At 47.3% G+C, this 26,019-nt stretch overlaps 1 protein-coding gene across 1 annotated transcript in view; it reads left to right on the top strand.

Moving 5' to 3' along the window:
* Nucleotides 1-25,328, top strand: part of LOC144953628 (ribonuclease inhibitor-like) — a 49,798-nt gene extending 24,470 nt beyond the window's left edge. The window contains exons 5-6 of the mRNA XM_078884215.1: nucleotides 2,008-2,094; nucleotides 25,241-25,328. Coding sequence (XP_078740341.1) covers nucleotides 2,008-2,094; nucleotides 25,241-25,328 — 175 coding nt within the window. The remainder of the gene's footprint in view (nucleotides 1-2,007; nucleotides 2,095-25,240) is intronic.
* The last annotated feature ends 691 nt before the right edge of the window (nucleotides 25,329-26,019 follow it).

The following is a 26,019-nucleotide window of genomic DNA, read 5'->3' on the forward strand; positions in this document are numbered from 1 at the left end:
ATCTGCATTCAGATAGGCATCAGTGTGCGTTTGCTTTCTGTAAACGCTGTGTGTTATTATACCATTTAGGCCATGCCCAAGTAAAATATCCAGGAACGGGAGTGTGTTATTCACCTCCATTTCCATGGTGAACTGAATGGCTAAAATAAATTAGCAAAATATGTAACTAAACAAATACAGCCTTACATCGGTAGGACATCATCATTCATAAGAAATTCAGAACATCTTGTGAATATGATCAAAGATATTAAACTTAACCCTAATGACGTAACGTTAGTGTAAGACTAAAAGAACACCAGAAAAATATTAAACTATCACAAACACAACTGTCAGCAGTAGCAGAACATGCATGCCAACAGGGACACTCAATTGATTTTGACAACGTAGAAGTGTTGTGTAAAACTAGTTACTACTGGCAAAGACTAATTAGAGAATCGATTGAAATTGAGAGAAACAGAAATAACTTTAATCGCTCAGACAGCTACAGGCTTAGTGCGGCCTGGAAGCGTATTATTAAATAAGATACATTACAATGCCTTATAAGGGAAACAACCACTAACTGATTACTAATGTAGCATAATCACAATAAAACACATTCCAAATGATTACTAATCTACAACTCGCATCGTAACAATAGCCTGGTTACTAATCTAGTATATAATTACAATCACTCCCCCCCTTGAATCTTTGCACCTGATGAGTTAATGAGTTAATGATGACGTCACCCTGCTGCTGCTCTATATAAGAACGGGAGACACAGCAAGGCCTCACCATTCTGGCGAATTGCCCGATGATGCTGGATGCAATTACCAGCGAAACGTCATACTCAAATTGTAAATGTTGTGGCTTCAACACACCGGTGGGCTAAAGCAGTGAACTATTTGTCTTTTGTCAACGTGACACATTTTTACTGATTGGCCGTGTCGGGTGGTGGAGGGTTGCGACACATTTATAAATAACGCGACCTAAACCCAAAAATCGTTGATTACATTTAATCTTGCTGTCCTGGTTAATCGAGTCCACTTTAAAAATGTTTTACTGTAATCTTAACACATTTGTTTAATTTAACACGTAGGCTAAAGCAATATTAATATTGTTAGTAGATACATTAATTAATTGTAAACATATCGCTGTGTTCCTCGATGAAAATGTACTTGTGTGTGATCCTCTGTTGTAACTTTGTGTTGAGAAAACACCAACACTTTTTATATTAGAAACGTACAGTGCAGTATAATTGAATGGATGATTGTGAGTAAACTGATATTTGTGAATGCCACGTGTTATATATAAGATATATAATGGGTTCATTTAGACGCACACACTTCTTGGGAGGCAACACTCATTTATTAGAACAGTAAGTATATAACACTGTACATTACACATAGGGTGGTGACCACCGACCTACTCTAGCTAACACACACTTCTCTAACTCTCAGCTACTCTAGCGTGACCCAGCCAGGTGGCTACTGGCAGGTCCGCTGACTGGAGGCTTGACTATTCTTGGCGTCTTCACGAGGCGTCTTCATTCTTGGCACGGGCAGCCTCGAACCTCGTGAGGAGGCTGCTTATATGGGCCTCGACGTGCCCGGGCCCACCCCGGCCACGCCTCCCTTCGAGCACCCTCTCGAAGCCCCCTGCTGTCCACGTGCCCCCCGAGGTCCCCCTAGGCCCCAGGCCCCCACTGGGATCTGGTCACGTGTCCAGCACCGGCCCTGACGTCATTTCCAGCCGGGATGACGTCATGTGTGTGTGTAGACCCACGTGGTAGTAACGCTCCCGGCATAGTGACGTCACACGTGTGCGTGTGTACACAGTAGTGATACCACAATCATTACAGATGTATAACACAGAAGCATTAAACAATGAGCAGCTTTGCTCATGAACGTGTGTGCTCTGGTCATGTTCACCACCATTGTGAGTGTCCCTCACTCACCGCGTGTTTGACTCCGCGGTTCCCATGGGCTCAGTGAGTCAGCGCTGTCCCTTCTCCCATCCACCCGGGTTTAGGCTAAGTCACAACGAGATCGGAGACAGCGGCCTCCGACTTTTAGCGGACGGAATGTTGGGGAGAGAAGGAAGTTTGGAGACGTTACAGTGAGTAATGTCCTGATGCACACACACTTATATAAGTACACCTAAACAAATATATATGTAATGTAGTAACTCCACGGGAGACGACTTCACGGGTAACACACTCTTTATTTTATCAAACTTGGTTACAGGTGACTAACACCTACTTTGTATCTCGGGTGACAAACACCCACTTCGCTACTTGGCGACTAACGCCCACTGAGTTACTCGGATGACCAACATCCACTTAGTACTCGGGTGACAAACACCCACTTAGCTACTTGGCGACTAACGCCCACTGAGTTACTCGGATGACCAACATCCACTTAGTACTCGGGTGACAAACACCCACTTAGCTACTTGGCGACTAACGCCCACTGAGCTACTCGGATGACCAACATCCTCTTAGCTACTTGGCGACTAACGCCACTGAGCTACTCGGATGACCAACATCCACTTAGTACTCGGGTGACAACACCCACTTAGCTACTTGGCGACTAACGCCCACTGAGCTACTCGGATGACCAACATCCACTTAGCTACTCGGCGACTAACGCCACTGAGCTACTCGGATGACCAACATCCACTTAGCTACTCGGCGACTAACGCCACTGAGCTACTCGGCTTCACTAGGTCTTCAGCTCCGTCTTCGGGTCTTCAACTGGGTAACTCTCCCCGAGTGCTCTCGCGCGTCCCCCTTTATACCCCACCTGCGGACGTCGCTGCGAGCACCCACTTATTCGACCAATCGCCGGGTGCTGGCTACGATCCTCTTTTCCCACATCTCATCGTGCCTCACCACTCACTCCGCGCCGCCTCGTCATCTGTCACTCCCGGCGCGCGCGTCCACACCACGCCCACAACGCGTGCCCAACCCCGCACCCCGCGCCGCCCCGTGATCCATCACTGTCACAGTCGGCGCACGTCAATACCACCACTACATCACCCCCTACCACATAGCTCGCAGCCGCCCCGGCTGCTACAAAAATTACAACCCCTCCCTGTGTGCCCCGTAACACAACACAAGAACAAGAACAACAACTAAGCTAACAACACAACACGACGCGAACACCACCATCCGCAACCCTCAACCAATGCCACCGCGACAACAGAACAATATATACAAACCGGCGAGTGACAATAGCAATGTGTATACAAAAAAAATAAATGGAAAATTTTTTTTTTCTTTCGACTCGTGCAGTGTCCCCTTTTCTTCCGAGCGTCCCTACAACGGGACATTATCCCGGCAGAGGGGAACACCGGGCGAGCTCGGTGTAGAGCACAAAAAAACCCCGTCCTCATGAAAATTGTTGAGACCTAGCCCGAGTCCGCCTTGCCGGTCCGTCGTACGGCACCAGACGCGGTTGAACGTCCGGTGGTGCCGGCGGTTCAGGAAGACATCGGCCAGGCATCGAGGACTCGTGCGTGCCCCGGGGTTCAGGCTCTCGATGGTCAGCAGCCGTCAAGCCCGAGGCACCTGGGGGTGGGTCAGGTGGAGACACGTGAGGATCAGCCTGCGACACCTCCCTCCCCGAGTCGACGGTCACATCACACGCCCGGTCGTCACGGCACAGAACGGGGTCACACGGTGCCGCATAGGGCTTCAGTCGGGAGGGGTGCACATACCAACGGCGTTTCCCCCATTTAATCTGTATACTCTGGGGCCGTGCAACCCGCACAATTTCCACCGGTCCCCTCCAAGGTCTCAACAACTTGGGGGACGTAGCCAACGGTGCATGTGGACAATGCAGCCAGGCCTTATCGCCTGGTTTCCAATCATGCGTATGCACCCTCCGCTCATGCAATTTCTCGTTTGCAATTTGCCGCGACCGCGAATTCAACCTTGCCCCCTCCCGCGCTTCAGTCAATTTGGCGATATTAAATTTGATGTGGTCTGCCAATTTAGATTTTGCACGTGGCTGGGAAATCCCCAGTTGGACGTCCATGGCTGGATCGGCCTCCCGCCCATACATAAGAAAAAATGGGGAAAACCCTGTCGCCGCATGAGGGGCCATTCGATAGGCCGCGAGTACCCCCGGCACCTGTAAGTCCCAATCAACCTGATCGTCGCAGACCTGTTGGCACAACATAGACGTAATCGTTCTGTTCAGACGCTCAACCATCCCGTCAGTCTGCGGGTGGTAGGGGGAAGTACGCACTTTCTTTGTACCCAACAGGTCGCACACCTCGCGCAACAAAACGCTCGAAAAATTCTTCCCTTGATCCGTCAGCAAGCGTTCGGGGGCGCCCTTGTCCAACACATAACCCTGGACAAAGGCGTCCGCCACCGCCGCAGCCGACTGGTTGGCGAGCGGCCATGCCATAGGCCATCGGGTGAAGTATTCCACGCCAACCAGCAGGAACCTATTTCCCCTTGGTGTAACCGGAAAGGGCCCCAAGATGTCCAACGCTACCAATTCGTTTATACGCGAAACCTGAATGGATTGCAGCGGTGGATTAGCCGCCAATGGTGGCGGTTTCCTTTTGGCGCACTCTACGCATCCCTTAAGAATATTCGCCACGTCGTTACCCATCCCCGGCCAATAATAGTCTCGCTGGATTAGGGCGAGCGTTTTGTGAAAACCCAGATGCATGAGCCGTTCATGAGCTGCCAGAACAATCCTACCCCGCATAGCAACAGGCACCACGAGCACGTGACGCCGGGACATGTTGTCCCACCTCATCAACAGGCCCTGTCTGCACACCCAGGAACCAACCCGCGCCTCCCCTTGTTCGGGAGCGCCAACTTTCCGACGCAGCGTAAGTAGGGAGCTGTCGGACATCTGGAGGCGGCCCCACTCAATGAGGGGCAACGACAACAGCGAATCCCTCCCCGTGGGGGCGTCCTCTCCCGGGGTGTCAGTGGCGGCGAGCGCAACTCCCGGGGCGCCGGCGACCGGGGGTTTGCACCGCGCTGATCCCAACAAACATGTGCAGTCCGTGCACGGCGGCAACCGCGACAAGGCGTCCGCGTTTGAGTGCCGCAACCCTTTTCGGTAAATCGTCGTGAATTGGTAGTCTTGAAGGACCTCCAACCATCGGGACAATTGGCCCGATGGCTGCGCCACGCGCATAGCGTATTGTAGAGCCGCATGGTCCGTCCGGACCGTAAAATGACGGCCGTAAAGATACGGCCTGAATTGCTGTGTAAAAAACACAATGGCTAACAATTCACGACGAGTTACACAATAGCGTTGTTCTGCGGGGGAAAGAACCCTACTACCGTAGGCGACCACCCGTTCAACCCCCCCGACCAACTGTGAGAGCACCCCCCCGATACCCGTATTGCTGGCGTCCGTGTCAAGCAAAAACGGTTGTGTGAAATCGGGGTAACACAAGGGGGGAGCCTGCACCAAAGCGTCACGGAGGGAGCAGAACGCATCCTCCTCCTCTGCCCCCCAGTGAAACCTCACACCCTTAGCCATCAAAGCGTGCAGGGGCTTGGCTATGGTGGCAAATTGCTTGACAAAACGACGGTAATAGGAGGCAAAACCAATGAAACTACGAACCTCCGTGACCGAGGTTGGCGTTGGCCATGAGCTGACGCAATGCGTCTTAGCAGGGTCCGTCGAGATCCCTGAACGACTCACGATATGGCCCAAATACCTGACAGATTCCCGAAGCAGAAAACATTTAGCCGGTTTAAATTTTAGCTTAGCGGAACGCATCCTGAGGAACACCGCTCTCAGTCGCTGGAGGTGCTCCTCGAAAGTCCGACTAAAGACGATAATATCGTCAAGATAAATCAAACAGGTATCCCATTGGAGGCCTGACAAAACCAATTCCATGAGTCTCTGGAACGTGGCGGGGGCGGAATGTAAGCCCATGGGCAAACGGTTGAATTCAAAAAGGCCCCCAGGTGTGCGGAAAGCAGTTTTAGGTTTAGACTCGTTATCGAGTGGCAATTGCCAAAATCCAGAAAGCAGATCGAGTGTGGAAAAAAACTGCGCTCCCGCCAAGGCATCCAGCGACTCATCCATCCTGGGGAGCGGATACGCATCCGCCATCGAGATTTTGTTTAAGCGGCGGAAATCGACACAAAACCGCAAGGACCCGTCCTGTTTCTTTACTAGGACAATAGGAGCACCCCACGGACTAGAAGAGGGCGAAATGATATCGGCCGCCAACATATCATTAACCGCCGATTGCACATGTTCCTTCTCGGCCGGGCTGAGCCGGAAAGGATTCTGACGAATAGGGGCCGCGTCCCCTGTAGCTATGTGGTGGCGCAACAGGTCAGTGCAGCCGATATCGTACTTATGTTTGCTGAACACGTCAGCAAACTCAATGAGCAAACCCCTCAATGCTCCCAATTGCACCCCGGACAAGTTAGCAGAACCCGCACACAGCGAGTCCAACCACTCAGTCCCCTCATCACTTTGAGGATGCGACTCGACAGTAAAATCTGCTTGAGCCACGAGCCGTTCCTCAACGGGCAGCGGCGCGGCGTGAGCCAGCACCGTTCCCTGCGCAATTACGGCCGGCCGCGACCCCGTATTCAGGACCATTACGAACGGCTCACTGTCCCCTCTCACCATGGTTTGAGCAACCGCTAAGTCGAGGCCCTTACTGGCTCTGTTTGACGGCCCCAACAGCACCCCCTGTGCCTCCGCACCCACCTCGAGTGGCTTCCTGAACCGAAGGGGTACTAACATTTGCGATCCCGGGGGTACCCGTACAGTGTGAGTCGCCAGCGCCTGCACCGTCGCACAAACCGTGCGCACTTTGATAGGGCTCGACAAGAAGGCAACCCGCCGACCTGACGGAAGCTCTATGCAGGCCTGATCAATAAGAATTTTGATGGGCATTTTTGACAAAAAGTCCGTACCTAGCAAACAGGGAACGGCCAGCGATGATGATACAAAAATAGGGCCCGCTAATTTAATGTCCCCAATGCAAATAGTCGCCCGAATCTGGCCGATGATCCCCAGGGATCCCCCATTCGCCGCATAAAATGGCACGTCTACCGGCAGAAGGGGTCTACTTTGGACGGGAAGGATGTTATAAATAAGGTCCGAGATGATGGTGGCCGACGCACCCGTGTCAACAAGCACCCGGACCTCAACCCCGTCAATGAACCCCGTTACCACGGACGACCCGGCTGACGCAGCCACGATCCTGTGGGCCAATTCGGACCACTCGACTGCTTGCGGGCCGCGTACGGACCCCCCCCGCCGAATTGAACCCCCGGCACCCAGCCGCGAACCCCCCACCGCGAAGCGGCGACCCGAATGTGCCGTGTTTGTGGACCGAACGTGTGAGGTGCCGCGACTTGCCGGGTTTTGTTGGGATGACTTGTGGCCCTGGTCGTCGTCCCGACGTGGTCCTGCGGTGCGCGGACGCGGGGCCCGGCACCCGGCTGCGACGTGACCCCGAAGGCCGCAGTTGTAGCAGACGACGGACGTCGTAGGTTTCGGTTGCTCCAGCTTGCGGGGCGAACGTGTGGGCGAACGACCTCCCGTTCTCCACTCCCCCGGACACGGTGCAGCGAAGGCCCGCTCCTGCACCGCAGCTGGCTGAGGTTCGGCGATCGTGGCGGCCAGTGCCGCATTCCCCGGCCATTTGCAGACGACCCCCGGCTTGCGTTTGAGGACCTCGTACGCGTGAATGCTCGTGGCGACCGCCAGGGAGCAGATCTCCATCTCGTCTGCCACGTTGATGGGGACCCCCAACTCGTGGGCCAACACCAGCAGCTGCTCCGTCACCATGGCGTCCTTCCCCTCCTTATCCATGCGGGGAAAAGCCGCGTCCGCCAAGGCGAGCAGTGCCGTGCGGTAGGCTAGCGTCGTTTCCCCAGCCACCTTCCGCCGATCGTAGAACTGGTGGCGGCACGTGGAGGGCGGCCCGAACACCTTCGCCATCAGGTGTAGTGCGGCCTGGAGCGTAGAGCGGGACGACCTTGCAGCAGATGTGAAGGCTGCAAGCGCGTCGTCGTCAAGCATCGCTGGCAACGCACGCAGGGCAGTGGTGTCGGACCACCCCGACATCTCCTGATGAGCGAGGAACCTTCGTTGGAAGGCTCCCCAGTCGCCCCCATCCGCCTTGAACGCCGACAGCGCGGGCAATCTTTGCTGGAGGACCCGATCGTCGTCGACGTCGGAGAGATTTTCCCGCGCTCCGCTGGAGTTGTGTAAAATGTCGGCTCGGTTGTCAGGCGCAAAATGGAGGGCTCCGGCGCGCGCCGATGACGTGGGCTGCGCTGCGCGGAGGTGTCCGGCCACGTGGCGTCCGTCTTTCCCGCCAATCGGTGGCGGCCCCCCAAAAACGGCGGCAACTTCCAGGCTTTTGGCGCGAAGCGCCCTTTGGCGGGAATCCTCCACCGTCGCTTCCTCCACGACCCCCGCAGCCGTTTTTCCGCTCGCCGGAACGGAGATGTCGGCCAAGACAGCGGCGGCGGCGAGTAGCAACTCCGCCAAGCGGGCGTGCGCGTCCTGGAGGCCGGTGTCGGAGGCAAGCGGAGCGTCGGCCATCACCGCGAAGTGCTGCATCAGCGGCAACTCCTCGTCCTCTACTCCCGAGGTCGGTGTCCCCGGTACGCAGTCGTCATCCCGACCTCGCTCGTGGGTACGGGTAGTCTTCCTTGTGTCCATACTTCTTGAAGACAGGTTTACTTCTGACGCCAGTTGTAATGTAGTAACTCCACGGGAGACGACTTCACGGGTAACACACTCTTTATTTTATCAAACTTGGTTACAGGTGACTAACACCTACTTTGTATCTCGGGTGACAAACACCCACTTCGCTACTTGGCGACTAACGCCCACTGAGTTACTCGGATGACCAACATCCACTTAGTACTCGGGTGACAAACACCCACTTAGCTACTTGGCGACTAACGCCCACTGAGTTACTCGGATGACCAACATCCACTTAGTACTCGGGTGACAAACACCCACTTAGCTACTTGGCGACTAACGCCCACTGAGCTACTCGGATGACCAACATCCTCTTAGCTACTTGGCGACTAACGCCACTGAGCTACTCGGATGACCAACATCCACTTAGTACTCGGGTGACAACACCCACTTAGCTACTTGGCGACTAACGCCCACTGAGCTACTCGGATGACCAACATCCACTTAGCTACTCGGCGACTAACGCCACTGAGCTACTCGGATGACCAACATCCACTTAGCTACTCGGCGACTAACGCCACTGAGCTACTCGGCTTCACTAGGTCTTCAGCTCCGTCTTCGGGTCTTCAACTGGGTAACTCTCCCCGAGTGCTCTCGCGCGTCCCCCTTTATACCCCACCTGCGGACGTCGCTGCGAGCACCCACTTATTCGACCAATTGCCGGGTGCTGGCTACGATCCTCTTTTCCCACATCTCATCGTGCCTCACCACTCACTCCGCGCCGCCTCGTCATCTGTCACTCCCGGCGCGCGCGTCCACACCACGCCCACAACGCGTGCCCAACCCCGCACCCCGCGCCGCCCCGTGATCCATCACTGTCACAGTCGGCGCACGTCAATACCACCACTACATATACACACATGTGGACACAAAACACAAAGATACTCCTCTTCTTGGTTCTTTCGGTGAAGTCACGTAGAATGGAAATAATAAAATAATAAAAATAAAACATAATAAAATAATTCTCACGACGTTTCGGCCACAATGCAAGCAGCCGTCCTCAAGTGAAGAACAGGTCTGTCGGGAAGACAGCGTTTGAATGCTCAATTTGTATCCATTTTCTCGGTTGAAGTTATGTCTATGTTTATATATAAACATAACTTCAACCGAGAAGATGGATACAAATTGAGCAATCATTGGAAAGATGTTATTAACAAAGTAAAAATTTGATTGTTCTTAGTTGCTCTATCTTATTTGCCGGGTACTAGTCTATTTTGCCAAGTTAATTGTATCCTCAACGTTCAGCAGTGCGACTATTTTGTTTTGGGCTCCATCATATATCTTGGCAGCAATCATGTTGCCGGTTTGCTCCCCCTTTCCCCCCCGTGCATCTCTGAACCACAGCCTCGAACTTCTAGCCCCCCCCGCCCACTTCCCACCCCCACCCAGTCTCGTGTCTGAATGACAACCCCAGACTTGGAGCGTCTTTTTTAAGCAGGGATAGAGGGGGGGAGAGCGCCTTGACAAAATAATTTGCATATCAAGAGGAATTTAGCATATTTATGGGAAATGCAGATATGCGATTAGTACTACTTGTGAAATGCGTAGGAGGTTTGGCGAGGGGTTTAAAGTCATTATGCCCGTGCATTATGCGGGATTAGCAGCATCAAAGGGAGGGGGTAGGGGTAGCATTAATAAAAAGAAGGAATGTTAATAGTATGTATCTGCAGTAACTAAACCACCACGTAAACAACTAAAGTATAAACTACATAGTATCATCAGTATACTAAATATACTCTTCAATAAGCTGAGCTACTAACAGTAAGTAATACATTACAATTCTACGTCGCAAAAAAATATAATATGCTTCCAGCTAAACTTTATTCTCTTACATCACACGGGTATACCCCGTACTATATACTGCCATAGACAAACCCAACATTAATTATATACTGTATTATTATAATACACCACTCTATACCTTATACATTGTAATATTACACTATGTATTATTCTACCTACCCTACTGTATATCACACTGCTGTATATTCACTATACAATTACGATACTATATATTACTTTTTACATTGTATAAAACATTACAATTGTATACTATTTATTATTATACAATCAGCTATACACTATACCATTGACCGCCGCGTGAAAGATACTAAGAGGAAGCAACGAAATATGTCAATGGGAGAGTGGTGGTAGGAAACTTGCAGCGGAGCAAAGAATCCATTCCCTGCGGAGAATACAAGATATATAGTTAATGCCAGTGAGTGGACTGCGGTCTGAAAGTCACCGTAAACGTGAACACACTCAGTTAAGATCCGAAATGGTTTATTACGTCCTTCCAATGATTGCTGAGCCAGAATCCATCTTCTCGGTTGAAATTGTCTCTGTGTTTGTATATGTGGATCGCCTCATGAACGAATCTCTCATGGTAGCCAGATGGTTTGCAGAGAACCTCTGTCTTGGAGAAGTCAATATCATGTGAGCCCACTGAATTGTAACAGTGATCTGCCACGGCTGAGGTGTTTGTCCTACCGTATTTCAAGTCTGCTTTATGTTCACGGATGCGGTCCGAGACATGTCGTTTGGTTTCTCCAATGTAACTGCTACCACAGAGGCAACTTAGTTTGTAGACGCCAGGGTACTGTATGTCTAGAACCACATCTTTTATAGATGGGACCAGATCACGGATTTTATGTACTGTGTTGAATCGGACCTGGATCTTGTGTTTTATCAGGATTTTTGAGATCTTTTTTGTGACCCCAGCAATGTAGGGTAAGGTGATGGTTTTGAAATGCTCCTCAACAGGATCCTTCTCAATGCTTGGAGTGATGGCTTTGCGGATTGTATAGTCGGAGTAACCATTATCCTTAAGAGCTTGGCGTACGTGTTTGAGTTCACTGGCAATGTGTTCCTGGTCGGAGATGCATTGGGCTCTATGGTATAGAGTCTTGATGAGGGAATTCTTCTGGGATGGATGGTGGTGGGAATCTGGTTTTAGGGAAGCATCCGTATGGGTGGCTTTCCTGTAGACAGAGTGGCTCATTGAACCATCAGGTCTCCTTTTAATTAGGACATCCAAAAAGGGTAGCTTGCCATCTTTTTCGACTTCCATGGTGAATCTGATGGCTGGGTGTATGGAATTAATGTGGTCGAGGAATTGGTCTAGAGCAGGCCGGCCATGTGGCCAGATGACAAAAGTGTCATCTACGTACCTCTTCCATAAGGTCGGGCGTAGAGTGGCAGTCTGGATGGCGTCAGTCTCAAATTTCTCCATGAAAACGTTGGCTACAACTGGAGATAGGGGGGAGCCCATTGGGGTGTCCTCAGTTTGTTTGCAGAAAGTTCCATTCCAGGTGAAGTATGTATTGGTTAAGCAGTGTCTCACCACGGGGGGTACCCCCGTATTCAGTCCTTGATGAACCAAGTCTTCAATGATTGCGATGGTGTCAGGTACAGGAACTTTGGTGAATAAGGAAACCACATCAAAACTGACAAGCAGGTCGTCTGGGGACAGGGAAATTCCCTTGATTGTCGATACCAGGTCAGTAGAGTTTAGTACCGCAGAGGTGGTTTTTCCAGTGAAAGGCCGTAGGATTTCAGACAAAAAACGAGCCAATTTATAGGTGGGGGAGTTGATAGTAGAGACAATGGGACGAAGAGGTGTATCTTCTTTGTGTATCTTTGGCAAGCCGTATAATCTTGGTGGCCTGGCTGCAGAAGGTTTCAACGAGAACTGTTTGGTCTGATCAATTAATGCGGTTGAATCATAAATGATTTGCTTGGTTTTAGAGACGAGGCTGTTGGTGGGGTCTCTTTTTATTTTTGTATAGCTGCCATCGTTGAGTAGTTCTTGGATTTTGTTGTTGTATTCTGTTTTGTCCATGATGACAGTGGCATTGCCTTTGTCAGCTGAGAGGATGACAATGTCATCCCTCTTTTTTAATTGAGCTAATTCAAAACGCTCATCTTTGCTGATGTTTCTAGCTGGCATCTTAGCGTTTTTGAGGGTTGCAGAGATTTCAGATCTTGCTACGTCTGCAGCGATGTGACTCAGGCCCTTGAGAGCTACATCTACTCTAGCAATTATATCATTAGCTGGTATGTGTCTAGGTGTGACTGCAAAGTTTAGTCCTTTAGCTAAAACGGATTTCAGACCTTCAGAAATAGACTGTTACTGAGATTAATTACGACTTTGTTAACATCTAGCTTTTCAATGTGTGGGTCCGGTTTCTTGTTTGAGAGGCGGTTGAATTTGGAAATCAAGTTGTCCTTACATTTGGTCGACATAGCGGCAGCTGAAGAGGCAGTCATTTTATCTACATGTTCCCAATCCGATGTGGACATTGTTGCACTCAAAGATAAGTGTGATTTGTAGAGTGTCTTGTCTAACTGATCTAGTTCGGTGCTCGTAAGTCTGATTTTCTCTGAGATAAGAGCTAAGCTAGTTCTAGACAGAATTCGTTTCGCATTAGAAGAAGTTACAGCAGCAGATGGGCTCCCCCCTATCTCCGGTTGTAGCCAACATCTTCATGGAGAAATTTGAGACTGACGCCATCCAGACTGCCACTCTACGCCCGACCTTATGGAAGAGGTACGTAGATGACACTTGTCATCTGGCCACATGGCCGGCCTGCTCTAGACCAATTTCTCGACCACATCAATTCCATACACCCAGCCATCAGATTCACCATGGAAGTCGAAAAAGATGGCAAGCTACCCTTTTTGGATGTCCTAATTAAAAGGAGACCTGATGGTTCAATGAGCCACTCTGTCTACAGGAAAGCCACCCATACGGATGCTTACCTAAAACCGGATTCCCACCACCATCCATCCCAGAAGAATGCCCTCATCAAGACTCTATACCATAGAGCCCAATGCATCTCCGACCAGGAACACATTGCCAGTGAACTCAAACACGTACACCAAGCTCTTAAGGCTAATGGTTACTCCGACTACACAATCCGCAAAGCCATCACTCCAACCATCAAGAAGGATCCTGTTGAGGAGCCTTTCAAGACCATCACCTTACCCTACATTGCTGGGGTCACAAAAAAGATCTCCAAAATCCTGATTAAACACAAGATCCAGGTCCGATTCAACACAGTACATACAATCCGTGATCTGGCCCCGTCTGTAAAAGATGTGGTTCCAGACATACAGTACCCTGGCGTCTACAAACTAAGTTGCCTCTGTGGTAGCAGTTACATTGGAGAAACCAAACGACATGTCTCGGACCGCATCCGTGAACATAAAGCAGACCTGAAACACGGTAGGACAAACATCTCAGCCGTGGCAGATCACTGTTACAACTCAGTGGGCTCACATGACATTGACTTCTCCAAGACAGAGGTTCTTTGCAAGCCATCTGGCTATCATGAGAGATTCGTTCATGAGGCGATCCACATATACAAACACAAAGACAATTTCAACCGAGAAGATGGATTCTGGCTTAGCAATCATTGGAAGGACGTAATAAACCATTTCGGATCTTAACTGATTGTGTTCACGTTTACGGTGACTTTCAGACCGCGTTCCACTCACTGGCATTGTATTCTCCGCAGGGAATGGATTCTTTGCTCTGCTGCAAGTTTCCCCCCACGACTCACCCATTGACACGACGTCAATGGTACAGTGTATAATAACAAATAGTATAACATTCATATGCTTAATACAATGTACAAAGTAATATATAGTATCGTAATTGTATAGTAAACATATAGCAGTGTGATACACATTAGGGTGGGTAGAATAATACACAGTGTTATATTAAAATGTATAAGGTATAGGGTGGTTTATAGCAATACAGTGTATAATTTAATGTTGGGTTTGTCTATGGCAGTATATAGTACGGTGTAGACTCGTGTGATGTAAGAGAATAAAGTTTAGATGGAAGCATATTATATAATTTTTACGACGTAGAATTGTAATGTATTACTTACTGTTAGTAACTCAGCTTATTGTAGAGTATAGTAAGTATACTGATGATGCTATGTAGTTTATACTTTAGTTGTTTATGTAGTTTATACTTTAGTTTTTTACGTGGTTGTTCAGTAACTGCAGCTACATACTATTAACATTCCTTTCCTTTGTTAATGCTACCCCCCTTCCCCCTCCCTTTGATGCTGCTAATCCTGCATAATGCACGGGCATAATATTAATTCTAGATTTGAAGCTTTCGTGACTGCAAGGAATCATCTTCTTAGGTTTTTTTCGGTAAAGTCACGTAGGTAAAACATCAAAATGAATGAAAATAAAATAAAATAAAATCAAAATTCACGACGTTTCGGAGGCAACACAAGTCTCCGTCATCAGGTGGGACCGTCACAGCCAGATAAGCTGCATCAAGTGAGGCAATGATTCAAGATGTAATCCCTTAAAAGCGAGTTGAGGGGGGGAGGAGAGGGAGGGGGGAGCTCATCAGACTATGGTAGCCAATGAATGGAACGTATCGGGAGGTAGGGGGGGGCGAGGCCAAAAGGGTGGGCGACGGCGTGCAAGCGATTGTGCGCAAGCGGCTAATTACTGCACACGCCAACACAATGGAGCGATTATGCGCAAGCGGCCAACTGCCGCACACGCCAACACAATGGACAGAGAGGGGGAGGGAAGCTCTAATACACATGATAGACAAAAGAACGAAAATGCCCATGTTTATACCAATGCTGGCTGAACAATAAAGAGAGCACTGCTAAAAAACAACTGGGGATGTTAACACTCGGTAAAGTAAAGTAAAATAGTGCCTGTCAGATAAGATGGTCCAAAAAATTGTAATTAAGTCTTTTTTGCGTGGTTGATGTTATCAACCACGCAGCCAGCATTGGTATAAACATGGGCATTTTCGTTCTTTTGTCTATCATGTGTATTAGAGCTTCCCTCCCCCTCTCTGTCCATTGTGTTGGCGTGTGCGGCAGTTGGCCGCTTGCGCATAATCGCTCCATTGTGTTGGCGTGTGCAGTAATTAGCCGCTTGCGCACAATCGCTTGCACGCCGTCGCCCACCCTTTTGGCCTCGCCCCCCCTCCCTCCCGATACGTTCCATTCATTGGCTACCATAGTCTGATGAGCTCCCCCCTCCCTCTCCTCCCCCCCTCAACTCGCTTTTAAGGGATTACATCTTGAATCATTGCCTCACTTGATGCAGCTAATCTGGCTGTGACGGTCCCACCTGATGACGGAGACTTGTGTTGCCTCCGAAACGTCGTGAATTTTTATTTTATTTTATTTTCATTCATTTTGATGTTTTACCTACGTGACTTTACCGAAAAAACCTAAGAACATAATATTAATTTGAAACCCCCGCGTCCACCTCCTACGCATTTTCCATATGCTAAATTTCTCTTGATATGCAAATTATTTTGTCAAGGCGCTCTTCTTCCCACCTCCCCCCCTCCAACCCAGCTTAAATATACGCTCCAAGCTTGGTGGTGTTTCATTCTTCACCTGAGGACGGCTGCTTGCGTTGTGACCGAAACGTCGTGACAATTATTTTATTATGTTTTATTTTTATTATTTTATTACTTCCCTTCTACGTGACTTTACCAAAATAACCAAGAAGATGAATCCCTGCAGTCACGAAAGCTTTAAATCGAAACTTGTGTTTGACAACAACAACTTGTGTTTGACGACAACTTGTGTTTGACGACAACAACTTGTGTTTGACAACAACAACTTGTGTTTGACAATCGACTGACTTCATGCAGCCTTCAGATCGGTGCTCTGGCGAACGCCGAATTGCACGCAATTTTCACCAGATCGCACTGTATATTTTCTGCTTCTATTACTGTAGTTATTAGTCATGAAAAATACACATTTTTCATAAAAAATGTGTAAAATACACATTTTTCATGAACGTGTATACGTTCAGCATTTCATCGTTTAAGTTGTTGTATGTAGTGTGTAATGTACTGTATATAGTATTTGACACTGAAATAGCATAGCTACTTGTTTTGTCACGCATATGGTGCCGATCGCCGGACTGGTACAGCCTTTGCAGCGGCTTCACCGGTTTCACCGAATGTTGGAAGCCAAATAAACACGAACTGGATTTAATCGATGATCATCTGTATTTAACGTCATAGGTTAAATTTTGCTTCAAAACTTTAGTTATTTCAGGAATTCATATTCTTGGGTCTTTCGGTAAAGTCGCGTAGATAGGTTCAAATAAAAAAACAAAAACTACGACGTTTCGATCGCAACACAAGCGATCGTCATCAGGAGAAAAAAGGGCGGGAAAGCTATTGAGGCAGGCTGTTTTAAAGGTTTTAAATGGGTGTAGTCAAAGGGTCATATGGTGACTACACCCATTTCAAACCTTTAAAACTGCCTGCCTCAGCAGCTTTCCCGCTCTTTTTTCTCCTGATGACGATCGCTTGTGTTGCAATCGAAACGTCGTAGTTTTTTGTTATCTTCGTTATTTTATTTGAACCTATCTACGCGACTTTACCGATAGACCCAAGAATATGTGCACAGTCTCCACAAACACGACCCTCAACTACTGTTCCGTCAACCACCACCACCTCTCACCATCCCTCACCATCCCCCACTCTGTGCCCAGACCCTCCACCCATCCTCTCTGCCCCCAGTAACAGTCTCTTCTCTCCCTGCAGTCTGTCTGCCTGCTCCCTGACGGACAAGTCGGTTTCCTCTCTCAGTGTCATCCTGAAAGCCAACACAGGTTTGAATAATCTCTGGTAAGCTCTGCTATTCGTTTCTCACATGTGCTCTGTGCACGAACTGTGCTAATTGTTGGTGCAACGCGTCGTGAAGTAAACATTTAAATGTGAACACATTTACTTTTGCTGTCCTGCTTAATCGAGTCCACTTTCAAAATGTTTTACTGTAATCTTAACACATTTCTTTAGTTTAACACGTCGGCTAAAGCAATATTCATATTGTTAGCAGATACATTAATTAATTGTAAACATCTCCCTGTGTTCCTCGATGAAAATGTACTTGTGTGTGATCCTCTGTTGTAACTTTGTGTTGAGAAAACACACTTTTCATATTAGAAAAGTGCAGTATAATTGAATGGATGATTGTGAGTAAACTGATATTTGTGAAAGCCACCTGTTATATATAAAATGTATAACACAGAAGCATTAAACAATGAACAGCTTTGCTCATGAACGTGTGTGCTCTGGTCATGTTCACAACCATTGTGAGTGTCCCTCACTCACCACTTGTTTGACTCCGCGGTTCCCGTGGGCTCAGTGAGTCAGCGCTGTCCCTTCTCCCGTCCACCCGGGTTTAGGCTGCGTTTCAACAAGATCGGAGACAGCGGACTCCGACTTTTAGCGGATGGGATGTTTGGGAGAGAAGGAAGTTTGGAGACGTTAGAGTGAGTAATGTCCTGATGCACACACACTAATATAAGCACACCTAAACAATTATATATAAACATATATGGACGCAACATACAAAGATACTTCTTTATAGCATAATAATGTTGTTTTTTAACGTCGATTATAACTTTATTTTTATGCACTCATCAATTAAGTTATTAGCCACACTTATTACAGCACTTTTAACCACTATTAAATAACAATGCAATTACAATTGTCACATTACCTACTCTAACCAATGATATTGTTTTAAACCATATTATATTAATACAGTAGATCATTGATTAAATTATCCAGCGGCTTCGGAGGGAAGGGGGAACTGGATTTTCAAAAACAGCAGATAATCGCATCATTATTTAAAATAGTTTATTTTCGCACATTATTGAATAAGATGTTTATAGGTGTTCTGTATATATATAGTTTTTAAAATAGTTTGCGATGTGAAAATCGCTTAAATAAATATACAAAGACAAAATAACTATCCTGCTGTAAAAAGTGACTGTATTTACTGTACCGCACTCACCACTCCAATATCGACGACTCTACATGGGGTAATGTGCGTACTCCGCTCTTGTCAACAACTTGTGTTTGACAACGACTTTCGATTTAAAGCTTTCGTGTCTGCAGGGATTCATCTTCTTGGTTCTTTCGGTAAAGTCACGTAGAAGGAAAATAATAAAACAAAACATAATAAAATAACTAAATAAACTTTCTTTTTCCCTCCTACGTGACTTTACCGAAAGAACCAAGAAGAAGAACGACTTGTGTTTGACAACAACTTGTGTTTCACAACAACAACACGTGTTTTGACAACAACAACTTGTGTTTGACAACACAACTTGTGTTTGACAATCGTCGGACTGATGCAGCCTTCAGACCGGTGCTCTGGCGAACGCTGAATTGCACGAAATTTTCGCCCGATCGCACTGTATATTTACTGTTTCTATGACTAGTTATTAGTCATGAAAAATGTATATACAGTGAGGGAAAAAGTATTTGATCCCCTGCTGATTTTGTACGCTTGCCCACTGACAAATAAATGATCAGTCTATAATTTTAATGGTAGGTTTATTTCAGGCATGTCCAAAGTCCGGCCCGCGGGCCAATCACGGCCCGTGGTCAGATTTCATACGGCCCGCAGCTTCTGTTTTATAATGTGCTATTTATGGCTCGCGAGCTCTGTCAGAATAAATAAATCATAAAACTATAAAGATTTAATTCCTCCTTTCACCACACGGTGGCAGCACCATTCTAATGCTATCTGGCTCTGCATCCGTGCCGCGAACCCTTCTCGAATAATTTCTGCCATGGCAACTGCAAAAAAAAAAGTTGACAGTGAGGGCCGCCGCTTTCAGGAGCGGTGGGCATTACAATACTTCTTCACTGAAAATCGAGGCAATTGTGTTTGTCTAATTTGTAAAGAAACGGTTGCCTTGTTTAAGGATTTCAACGTAAAGAGACACTACGAGACTAAACATGCTACAACATACGACAAGCTAACAGGGAGTGACCGCGCTGAAAAAGTGAAGCAACTCCAAGCTGCTCTAGCATCGCAACAGCGATTCTTCACGCGGGCCTGTGAGTCAAAGGAAAACATCACCAAAGCCAGTTACGAAGTGGCCATGTTAATAGCTAAACATGGCAAACCTTTTACTGAACGTGCGTTTATCAAAGACTGTGTCATGAAAATGGTGGGGAACATTTGCCCCGAGAAGAAGCAAGAATTTATGAATGTTTGCCTGGCATGCAACACTGTGGCACGGAGAGTTGAGTACATATCGTCAGATATTCAGAGACAACTGGGGGACAGGGGAGTGGCTTTTGATTATTTCTCATTAGCCTGCGATGAAAGCACCGATGCATTTGACACTGCACAACTACTTATTTTTTAAAGAGCAGTTGACAACATGAACGTGACAGAGGAGCTGCTTGACCTCAAAAGCCTTAAAGGGCAAACCAGAGGAACAGATTTATTCGTTTCTGTTTGTGAAGCTGTTGATGATATGAAACTACCATGGAGTAAAGTTTCTGGTATCATTACCAATGGTGCACCTGCCATGGCTGGCGAGCGAAGTGTATTGTCCACACTGATCTGCAATAAAGTCAGTGAAGAAGCAAGTAACGCTATTAAACTTCACTGTATCATTCACCAGCAGGCTCTCTGCGCCAAACATCTCAAATTTGTCGATGTTATGAAACCAGTGGCAAAGGCAATCAATTCTATTCGCTCTAAAGCTCTATACCACCGACAGTTTTAGCAGTTCTTGCGTGACATCCAGGCTGAATACGGTGACGTAATATATCACAACGATGTGAGGTGGCTAAGTCGGGGGTCCGCACTGCAGCGATTTTTCTCTCTCAAAGAGGAAATTGGACATTTTTTGGGTGAGAAGGGACAACCAATGGAAGAACTGTCCGATCCTGTATGGCTGGCAAATCTGGCTTTTTGGTTGACATAACGAAGCATATGAATGCGCTGAATGTTAATCTTAAAGGAAAAGATGCAGCGGTGAGCCAGCTATACGCTCACATCAAGGCCTTTGGAACCAAACTGCTACTTTTCCAAAGACACTTGTCCCAAACAGAGCCCTGCGCTGCGCACTTCCCAGCTTTGAAAGAGGTCATTGACAGTTTCCCACAGGACAACATCGGTGCACAAATGAAGTTATGCAAAAGCTATCGCATCTCTTTCTGTGGAATTTAACAAACGCTTTTGGGACTTTGCAGTTATTGAAAAGGACATGTTGCTTTTCTCTTCTCCCTTCTCCGTGGACCCTGATGATGCTCCTCCACAGCTGCAGCTGGAGCTCATTGAGCTGCAGTGTGACGATGAGGGCCGCGGAAAACACCAGCAGTGTTCTCTTGTTGACTTTTACTGGCAGTTGGACAAAAGCAGGTTTCCAGAAATGCGGTCATTCGCTAAGAAAATTCTGAGTTTATTCGGCTCCACATATTTGTGTGAGCAAACATTCTCAGTCATGAACTTAAACAAGAACCGATTGAAGTCAAGGATGAGTGACTCCCACTTGCGTGACATTTTACGCATCTCAACCACTGCCCTCAAGTATCACCCTTCTCATTAGTGTCAGCAACTTATCTGTTCCTTGATCAATCTGAAATTGAGTGTTTTGAACGGTAACATCTGTCACTATTAACAGTGAAAAGCCTAAAGCACACTAATGCACTTGGATTTATGGCACTTGTTTTTATTAAACTCTTGAATAAGATTTGGTTAGAACTGTTGATGTTATGTACCTGTAGATGTGACACAAACTATTGCTTTCTGAAAGATCTTGTAAAAGACAAGGGCAAAAGTAACTTTTTTAAAGTTTAATAATAACAGACCACTTTGCATTACTTATAACTCCTGTTTAAAATGTACATGAGGCAAAGATATTTAACTCATGGAAATTTAAGGTATTCTATACAGTTTGTTCAATGTTATCTAACTGAATGAAAGGCAGAATTGTGTTTTTAGAGTTGTTCACGTCTGCCTGAGTGTCTTATATTTGGTTACATTGTCATTTGAAAAATAAAGGTAATTGTGACAATGAATTTTTTTTATAACAGTGTGTATTTTCATGTAACTTTTGTGGTAAAAAATGTCAAAAGGAACTATTGGCCCCCGGCATCTTCACTTTATCAAATTTGGCCCTCTTTGTAAAAAGTTTGGACACCCCTGGTTTATTTGAACAGTGAGAGAAAGAATAACAACAACAAAATCCAGAAAAACGCATGTCAAAAATGTTATAAATTGATTTGCATTTTAATGAGGGAAATAAGTATTTGACCCCCACTCAATCAGAAAGATTTCTGGCTCGCAGGTGTCTATTATACAGGTAACGAGCTGAGATTAGGAGCACACTCTTAAAGGGAGTGCTCCTAATCTCAGCTTGTTACCTGTATAAAAGACACCTGTTCACAGAAGCAATCAATCAGATTCCAAACTCTCCACCATGACCAAGACCAAAGAGCTCTCCGAGGATGTCAGGGACAAGATTGTAGACCTGCACAAGGCTGGAATGGGCTACAAGACCATCGCCAAGCAGCTTAGTGAGAAGGTGACAACAGTTGGTGCGATTATTCGCAAATTGAAGAAACACAAAAGAACTGTCAATCTCCCTCGGCCTGGGGCTCCATGCAAGATGTCACCTCGTGGAGTTGCAATGATCATGAGAACGGTGAGGAATCAGCCCAGAACTACACGGGAGGATCTTGTCAATGATCTCAAGGCAGCTGGGACCATAATCACCAAGAAAACAGTTGGTAACACTACGCCATGAAGGACTGAAATTCTGCAGCGCCCGCAAGGTCCCCCTGCTCAAGAAAGCACATATACATGCCCGTATGAAGTTTGCCAACGAACATCTGAATGATTCAGAGGACAACTGGGTGAAAGTGTTGTGGTCAGATGAGACCAAAATGGAGCTCTTTAGCATCAACTCAACTCGCCATGTTTGGAGGAGGAGGAATGCTGCCTATGACCCCAAGAACACCATCCCCACCGTCAAACATGGAGGTGGAAACATTATGCTTTGGGGGTGTTTTTCTGCTAAGGGGACAGGACAACTTCACCGCATCAAAGGGACGATGGACGGGGCCATGTACCATCAAATCTTGGGTGAGAACCTCGTTCCCTCAGCCAGGGCATGGAAAATGGGTCGTGGATGGGTATTCCAGCATGACAATGACCCAAAACACACGGCCAAGGCAACAAAGGAATGGCTCAAGAAGAAGCACATTAAGGTCCTGGAGTGGCCTAGCCAGTCTCCAGACCTTAATCCCATATAAAATCTGTGGAGGGAGCTGAAGGTTCGAGTTGCCAAACGTCAGCCTCGAAACCTTAATGACTTGGAGAAGATCTGCAAAGAGGAGTGGGACAAAATCCCTCCTGAGATGTGTGCAAACCTGGTGGCCAACTACAAGAAACGTCTGACCTCTGTGATTGCCAACAAGGATTTTGCAACAAAGTACTAAGTCATATTTTGCAGAGGGGTCAAATACTTATTGCCCTCATTAAAATGCAAATCAATTTGTAATAAAAGACTCCGTCAGGCACTGCCGGTCTTGGCTTGTCTTTTATTTAGGTTCTTCTCCGCACCCCCCACTGGCCTCCTCTCGGGCCAGTGTCGTCTCGCGCGCCCCGCGCACCCTCCCTCTCACGTGCCACGCACGCTCTCTCTCTCTCGCGTGCTCCGCACGCTCCCCCGTTAGCTCCTCTATTCCCGCACACCGCTGGCCGACGGCGTGCTGAGGTCCTTCGGCCACGTGGCCGACGGCGCGGATCTTTCCTCACCACCCAACGTGGCTCAGCCTCTTAACTTCCCCGACTGCCCCGATCTCTTCCGGGCTCCCACTTATATACATTCCCCCCACGTGACCCTGACTCCTCCCCTTCCGGATCGTCAGATCCGGCCTTCCCATACTACCCCGCTGGCTCCGCCCCCATTCACCTCGCCTCCCATTGGAGCCGAGGTGAACAGTGGCCCCTCCCACACGCCCCGCAGACCAGGCTCCGCCCCCCAATACCCCAGGCTGTGTGATTGGACCAGAGCCCAGCAACAACCCCATTTACGCTCGCATTACAAATTTATAACATTTTTGACATGCGTTTTTCTGGATTTTGTTGTTGTTATTCTGTCTCTCACTGTTCAAATAAACCTACCATTAAAATTATAGACTGATCATTTCTTTGTCAGTGGGAAAACGTACAAAATCAGCAGGGGATCAAATACTTTTTTCCCTCACTGTACGTGCAGTATTTTTATTGTTTAACTTGTTGTATGTAGTGTATAATGTACTATCTAGATTTGAAGTTTTCGTGACTGCAGGTATCCATACTCTTTGGTTATTTTTATTTTATACCTACGTGACTTTACCGAAAAAAGCAAAGAGTATGTATAATGTACTATATATATTATTTGACCCTGAAACAAAGCACAGCTACTCGTGTTGTCACGCACATGGTGTCGATCTCCGGACTGGTACAACATTTGCAGCGGTTTTACCGGATGTTGGAAGCCAGATAAGCACGCTCTGGATAATCCATCATTTATATTTAACGTCATCAATGACAATAAAGAATTTAAATAACGAACGGCAGAGATCTTGATATTTATTGCCCACCCATACGTTTACATTAATAACACCACAACGTGACCCTTATTAAAGCCATCAAGTCACCAATGGCTCTTATATGCCAACCCTATACATTTTAACATTATTTTTTATCCTTACCCAATATACAGTTTAAACCAGCCTTGGCCTCCAATATAAATAAATAGTCAGATTTTGATTCTGGCTACTCTGCCTGTATCTAGTGGCCTTTCATGGACAAACGCGATGTTTAATACAATATATTGCGCAGGCAGACCTCGCCAAATGCAGTAGGTTACGTTCCTGTAAAATGCCGTGTTGGACAAAGCCACATTAAACAAATAATAGACAAATAGGGTTGCGTTTCTGGGTCCGCGATGATCACTCCCTCCCGCTTGTTTAACTGATTCTACGATATTTCCACCCTTGTCATTGTAATAAAGGATGTTGAGTTGCTCTCCATTTCTTGTGAGTGTACACTATTTATTTTCCAATTTCACCCCACTCAGTGCCTCTTCTCTTCCTGTAGTCTGTGGAACTGCTCACTGACGGACAAATCGATCCCAGCTCTTCATGACATCATGATCACCAACAAAGCATTGAGGACACTCAAGTAAGCTCTGCTACTCGTGTCTCGCATGCTCTCTGCTGCTAAAGAACTTAGATTCGTTAGTAACACTGTGGCCTTAACAGAAAAAAACATGGAAAAGCAACGTTTTGGGCAATGGGCCTCCTTCACATGACGTTTATGTGCTATGAGAGCCATTGCCAGAAGTGGGATTAGTAGTGGATGTATTCCAGTGCATTTAATATTCAGGCACATAGCCTGGATAGTGCTTAGATGGTTGACCACCGCACATAACCACAGGCGTTATAGGCAGCAGAGCTAAGTTGCGGGCAACAGACTGCAGTGTGCAGCACAATCTACCCTTGAACTATACTACGATCCTTGATCTGCAGTCCCTGCCATCACAGACCTGCAATGACTTGCGTGGTGAAGTATGGTAAAGCAACTCTCATGGCATGGAGAGACCTTCATCCAGCGTGGTTGTTGTGGGGGCTGCGTGGGTCTCGAACTGTGAGCAGCTGCCCGAGTCTCCGTGTGAACCCGTGTCAGCGTGAACCTCTCTCTGTGCTGCAGGTTGGAGAGCAATGGCTTCAGTTGGAAGGGGATGGAGGAGCTGAAGAGCAAATGGACTCACAGAGGAGGCCTGCGTTTGTCGATTTAAGCTGAGAGGCGACGCTGGCCCTGCAACAGACGGAGCTGCCCCACGCGCGACTCGCACAGCAGCCCGGCGCATTTCACCTCCACAGCTCCGATCACCGGCACCGACTCTGAGACGGGCTGAGACGACAGAGCGAGGAGCTCTTTGTGAGCTCCACACGAAGCCGAGGGTGAACGCGGCTCCAAGATGCTGATGAGCGTGGTGATTCCGATGATGTGTAACTATATTTATGAATATGGTGTCGGGAAACGATGTTGGGGGTGGTGGGGGAGGGGTGGCGGGGGGCATGCGGGGGGGGATTTTAAATGGTCTGGCAGCTCACCATGGTTTCACTGAGTAGAAATGTTTTGCATGAATGTGCGTACATAGGGGTGTGTATCACACTCATGCACATATTAATCTCTTGACGTATGACTTCAATCGTCACGCTATATCTGTTTAATATTCATGTATTTTCACTTTCAATTGCGCTATGATTCGTCTAAAAATAATCTTCAGCTCGCATACATTTATTAATGATTGTTTTAAAGTTGTTTTTGCTCTGAATTCTCTTTCATCGCTCTAATTTATTAGTTTTCGATTCTGGTGCCTCAGATCACACTTGCAATTAAAACTATCCAGGTTAAAAACCTGGTTAAACAAATACAAATCTAGAACACTTTATACTCTTTGGTTCTTTCGGTAAAGTCACGTA

This window comes from Lampetra fluviatilis, chromosome 79 (genome assembly GCF_964198595.1).
Source record: "Lampetra fluviatilis chromosome 79, kcLamFluv1.1, whole genome shotgun sequence".
NCBI classification, from domain to species: Eukaryota; Metazoa; Chordata; class Hyperoartia; order Petromyzontiformes; family Petromyzontidae; genus Lampetra; species Lampetra fluviatilis.